Source organism: Ptychodera flava (assembly GCF_041260155.1).
Source record: "Ptychodera flava strain L36383 chromosome 23 unlocalized genomic scaffold, AS_Pfla_20210202 Scaffold_23__1_contigs__length_28996876_pilon, whole genome shotgun sequence".
Lineage (NCBI taxonomy): Eukaryota > Metazoa > Hemichordata > Enteropneusta > Ptychoderidae > Ptychodera > Ptychodera flava.
In genome coordinates this window covers 25,648,211-25,654,210 of record NW_027248277.1, presented here as the reverse complement: position 1 = coordinate 25,654,210, position 6,000 = coordinate 25,648,211, and the positions used below count along the sequence as shown (strand labels likewise).

Genomic DNA, 6,000 nt, shown 5'->3' with positions numbered 1-6,000 from the left:
GTTTTTTCCTCTGACAAACTTTACATACAAAGTTGCAATGTTTATTTGCCCATATTACAGTAAATTATTGTATTTTACTCTAAAAATGTTTCGTGTATTTTTAGAATAAATAATTTTACTGGATATCAATGGTCTGTTATGTTATTTCAAGGCTTGAACACCCCGTGAACGCCCCAAATTAAAGGTGTTCAACAAGCGCGCATCATGTGTTCTAGCCTTTAACACACTTATCGTTGAACGGCGTCCATGCGTTCAAAAAGTGTTACATCCCTTTGAACGCGTAAAAGCGTTCAATTTTTTGAACACATTTCCTGTGCAACGTGTGTTCAGATATGGAACACCATGGTGTTCAATATAATGTCTGATGAACACGCAGCGTTCAAAATCTGCACACGTGTGTTCAAAAATTGAACGTTGGTTGAACACGTAGTGTTAAATTTCTGAACGTCTAGACGCGTTCAAAAAGTGTTACAAAAAGGCGTTTAATTGGTGTTCTATCCTTGAACACTTAACTTTACAGTGTAGATGCCGGATCGCAGAGCAATGTAACCGTACAGATGTGAACATATCAGGAATGTTTGTTACCTATTATTGGAATTTCACGCATTCACGGGATCGTCAGATAGGTATATTTAAATGTCCGATATTTGCTTCAGGTGCTTACAAATAGGCACCAAGTTAGGTCAAATCATTTGGTTTGAGGGGTCGGATAGAAATTCGCCAAGTAAAAATTGTTACCTGTCAGTACTTCAAAAACGCTTGTTTTACAGGTCAGACTTATTTGCATTGGTTAAGAATAGCTTATCTGTTATATCAATGCAATGTTTGTCCTGACTATGTGGAATTCTTGATTTCACTCTATTCCCGTGATTTTTTTTCAGTTATTTCTTACCGATACCGATGGATGAAAATATGCTAAACATCAAGGGTAAATCACTTTCATCATATCTATATGGTGGTCTTGTAAAAAAAAATATGTGATTGTCTCTATAAAATGTAGAAGTCGTTTTCTTAGAAGACCAGCTCAATTTAGAATAAATATGCAATGTTTCTCATTTGGCAAAGCCAATGTAGAATGCCACAGTATATAGTTTGATTATGCACTTTGCAAAAGTTCTGACGGATTTTTAGAGCCTGTCTTAATGGACGTTTCCCCTTATATTCCCGCAATAAATTGCTGCGACCCTTTAAAAAAAATATTACTGCATTTTGAGAAAAACCTGATATTCATTGTTGCATGCGCATCGTATCACACTGTCCAGGTATTCTTTGCATAGTGATTAAACACGTTAGGTGCCTTTTTTTCCTTATCGGCGACCGATGCATCGGCCGATCTTTAGCAGCATCACCCGACAAATGCCATAAATTATCCATCCCGGTGCGAAAGAAATTGAACCAAAGACGGCAGGAGGACTAATTGTTTAGAACCTCACGCGGGACCAATTAATACACATTAATGTAGCTGTTATTCTCATAATATTTATTTTAGAGAGTTCTACATTTATTTTGTCACAGAACAAGAAACTCCTTGGCAAACTGTTTATTGTGGTCAGGTATTGAGTTCTTATTTGAACAACATCATTTGGCTGTTTTAATATTTATATTCTTCTTCATAAAATCGACTAAAGTGTGAATGTAAGATTGATAGAGCGCGATTCAAATAGATATATTCAATAAAAAGTTTATATTGTTTGCTTTCATGATAAAATGAGTGATAACGCAGCATTGTATCAACACGAAATCTATTTGACGTACATATGCACAATTCTAGGACTCTACGTCAAGATTGGCGTCAAAGATTGTGCAGATATATTCATGTACGTCATTTTCCTTCCTGTACATACAAAACTCGGCGTCAGAAGAAGATGTAAGCTTCCCCGGTGGATTCCAGTACATTTCTCCGGAAAGTCGTTCTGGACACTCCTGCAAAACGTTGATAGGACAACAAAAGAAAAGCGTAAAATTCAAGTGTTCTTAATCTACATTTGTTCAGCTTTTTAGCCGATAGGATTTACTTCATGTGTAGGGAACGCTGGTCTCACGATTTAAGGCTCAAACGAGAGTTCACAGTAATTAGAAACACTGTTTTTAGATTTTGTACAGTCTGCGGAGGGTGTGAAAAATTACCTCACAATGCAGTCTTCGTATTTGTTGCATTTTAGCGAGTATCTCATGATGCGAGAAACCCGCTTGGAAAATAACGATCAAATTTGTAGAGGACACATAAAATGAAGTTTAACTATTTAAACCTTAAGATCAGTTTTTAGTTCCTGAGAACTAAGAATGTTCTATTTTATTATTTGACAAACAGCTTGAATATGTGACTCAAGTCCTGGATTCACGTTACCTACTAGTGACACCAGAAACTTACACGAACTCACAAGAAGCTACTTGATGTAGTGCAATGGCAATGGCATTCCACTGAACATATTATTCAACCGCCACTTCTACTCCAACTACTGGAAGGTGAAGCTCACATTTTATATCAAAGGGTTACCGTTTGCTTAAAGATCCATTAGCTGTAACTTTCGTCATTTTTTTATTCTGTTTGTTCTGTGTATCAGCTGCAGTTTCTGGTTTGAATCCCTGAACCATGGAAAAATTCCTAATATTTAGCTCATAAATATACCGTATATGAGTATAATCTGCATTGTAATTGTTTAAATTTTGTATTCAGGTCCGGACAAGAATACATTTATCAACAATAACAATGGTCATTTCACATATACAGGCTGTGTTGGCAAGCAAGACACCGGGCATTGGTCATGATGATCGGATTATAGTAAAATTCTGTGTTGATACATTTAAAACAGAGTAGTGAAAAATTAGGCAAAAGTTACAGCTAATGTCCCTTTAATTAGTGAATACTGTACTTACTTCCATAGTCAGTTCGTTGCATGTGGCAACTCCAATATTGTCACCATAATATCTAATATTGCATTTCAAGCATTCGACGGGAAATTTATCTTGAATCTTCTTTCCCTATAAATAAGACAGTAAAAGATGATGTAAACATTATAATTTTCTGCCAGGGGTCCCTTACATGTTAAAAGCTCGCACAGCCTGCATCCGAAGGCAGCCGAAACGGCTTACTGATACGCATGCGCCAGTACTTAAAAATTCAACAAAAGAGTTCAATTTGGTACCAGAAACGAGTAGATTGACATAAAATTGGTAACATGTATTTATTGCGGTGGTACTATCATTTTGGAGTATGAATTCTCGCAAAAGTCATTGTAACTCTACCATGACGGCAAATGTGAATAGAATCTAGAACATTACCAGGTCTATACTTTCGAGTTCATCTTCCACCACGGCAACGACTCTGAAGGTTTTACTTTTACCAATGTACGGTCCAACAACCATGTAGTTCGGATAGGTCTTGATCGGGGTCATGTCTCTGATTTTATCAGGCAGGGCTAACAACTCATCGAAGCAGTCGATTCCTGGCGTTGCGACGACATTCCAAATCGCTTTTTCGTACACTTTCTTGACGAGATGCGTGCAAATCCACGGCTTGGAATGAAATGGCAGATCGACACTGTCGTCGGCGTTTGTGACGGCAAGAATTATTGCGATCGCTAAGGTAAACTTCATTTTGTTTTCTGAATGAGAAGAACTTATTGTCATTAAAACAATGCCTGTACATTTTGCATTGTTCTGTATATTATAACATGAATATGCATAAATAAATAAATAAATAAATAAAATGAAATAAAAAAATAATTAAATTAGGCCACCGCCCTTAATGTATACAAGAATAAATAAATATAAATTTGCTTGTAAGCCAGCTGCACAAACATAACTTGAAATCAGTGCCTGACTTTATAATAACTGTATATTATTATTATTTGCATCAATATCGAGATACATTTCATTTTTTTCGTTGCATAAAATATATTTTGACAAATTGCACAATAAAGCAGCATTATCCGATTGCAATAAGATTATAAATTTTCAGTGAACTGACACTGATAAATATTGCGAGGTAGGTATTGTTCCCTGAGTTTCGTATGGAAAAGTTATACTAAACAAAAGTTTAACTCATCCTCAACATTCTTTTCATCACAAAAACTACAACTTCTCTTTGACAGTTCATTCTGTAACAACGCGATCTATTAATCGTTCATGAATTGTCTGGCAAGGACTCTAAGCGCAGTTGCCTTAATACTTTCATTTCGAGTTATTATAAACATTGTGAACGTTAATCACTACGTGGAAACGATAATTTAATTGCATTTAACACAGGAGAAATACAATTACTTTCACATTGGATGACTATAGAAAGAATGGTAATTTTTATACCAAGCATTGTTACCTTCATACACAATTTCAATTTTTAATGATCTGTTCATTAAAAGTAAAACATTTTTTGTGCAGTAATAGAGGTACAAGAGAAAGCCAAATAAAACAGAGTATGTGTAAACCTACCGGCGTTTTTACTCTCTTTTCTCGCCAATTGTCACCACTAGCGTGCCTCTGAATAGCAACTATCCGTCACGTGCAGCTATTCGGCACGTAAATGAACACAGTGATATTTTATAGACTCACACAAGTAGAGATTCTGAAATGCTGTTCTTTCCCAGGAGCCAATAAGAACCTTGTTATTCATTTTCTAAAGTGGCAACCAATGCGAACTTTAGCTATTTTTGTTCTGTGCACTGACCAGTATATTTTGATGCTATAATTTGATCCGTCAGCTTTTCATGCTATTAACACTCAAGTACAAAGCTTGGGATTGGTCGACTTATTGCTGTTCGGTTTTTACAGTTTAAACTAGTATGAACTGCTAAAACCAATGAGAATGGTCGAAACATACGCGTATTGTTTGACGCGCACGTTTGCGTGTCAGGTATGTTACTTTTGACCACACCTTGATTCGACCTTCACTGTGTGCAATGATGTACATCATCCAGGTCAAGGCGTGCCAGCAATTGAAGTGTCGAGCGCTTGTGAAATGCATTTTTTGCCTTTCTGTCTGTCTGTTCCTTTGTTTGTTAGTTTGCTTTTTATCACAAAGTGCAAATCACTGTTCTTTTCATTATCATTTTGAAATCATTATGCCTACATTTAACATCGCAATAGTCAAAACAATGACTTTTTATTGGTGTATAATGACGGTATACACATGGTTTAAGACGTCGAAGATAACAGCCGGAGTTCAATGCTCAAGCATTGATTGTTTAGTCTTGCTGTCCTAATAGTGTCACGTAGCGTGGTTGTGATATAGCTATTGTCGGATACGCACACTCTGTGGCGTGGAACGTCAGGCAGTAGAGATGGCAACTGGTACACAAATATAATCTAAGTCGTAGCACTTTATTCAGCTGAGTAACATAAGTTGTACGGTAAAACTTCTATGTCTCACACTAGTCTAATAATAGGCGTCGGTCACGGTTAGTGTCGTCATCGGGCGTCGCAACAGGTTCTCAACAGGTTCTACAAAACGTGGTCCACCACAGTCAAACAGACTGGGCTTCTCACTAAGTCGGTACGTCAAAGTCTCAGAGCGTCTACATCTCTGTACAGGAATGCGTCAAGACGTGAAGTGAAGTGAAGTGAAGTGTCTCTCTGTCTAGAATGTGTACAACTTAAATCGTCTCTAAATCTGCATATTGTCATGCCTTTGGTATGCATCTATAATTAACTAAAAGAAAGTCGGTAGTAGTGAAAGACAGGAAAGGTCGCTCCCATCAGTACATCTGTCAACATAGCGTCCGGTCAATGCTAATGACTTAAGCAGTTGTCAAAACAACACGTTCACTAAGAGCGTATGAACTGTTACATCAAGAGAGTCTCGCAGATAAACAAGGGAATCATTCTCACGATGCCCAACGTGTAGAAGGGGTCACTATAGGTCACAGTAAAAACTAAATTCAAGTGATAAAATATTAAACTATGAAGGGCTATGTCACAATGGCATTAAATGTTGTCTCTTTCAGTGAATGTTCAGGGTTAGACATATGGCAACTATGACATTTCATTGCAATAAGGTTTTCT

At 36.9% G+C, this 6,000-nt stretch overlaps 1 protein-coding gene across 1 annotated transcript; it reads right to left on the bottom strand.

Annotated features, from left to right (window-relative positions):
- Positions 1-1,460: 1,460 nt before the first annotated feature.
- Positions 1,461-4,561, bottom strand: LOC139124161 (uncharacterized). Its single transcript, XM_070690303.1, has 4 exons — positions 4,432-4,561; positions 3,283-3,605; positions 2,878-2,982; positions 1,461-1,923 (listed from the first exon to the last, which is right to left on the bottom strand). The coding sequence occupies exons 2-4, from the start codon at positions 3,595-3,597 to the stop codon at positions 1,768-1,770; spliced, it is 576 nt and encodes a 191-aa protein (XP_070546404.1). The 5' UTR covers positions 3,598-3,605; positions 4,432-4,561; the 3' UTR covers positions 1,461-1,767.
- Positions 4,562-6,000: the final 1,439 nt, after the last annotated feature.

Bases quoted from the DNA above. Each gene is read 5' to 3' on its own strand.
- LOC139124161 (XM_070690303.1), bottom strand. From the start codon at position 3,597: ATGAAGTTTACCTTAGCGATCGCAATAATTCTTGCCGTCACAAACGCC. The intron at 2,983-3,282 runs GTAATGTTCTAG...TCTTATTTATAG, and splicing joins AACTCGAAAGTATAGACCTG to GGAAAGAAGATTCAAGATAA. The intron at 1,924-2,877 runs GTAAGTACAGTA...AACGTTTTGCAG, and splicing joins GCAACGAACTGACTATGGAA to GAGTGTCCAGAACGACTTTC.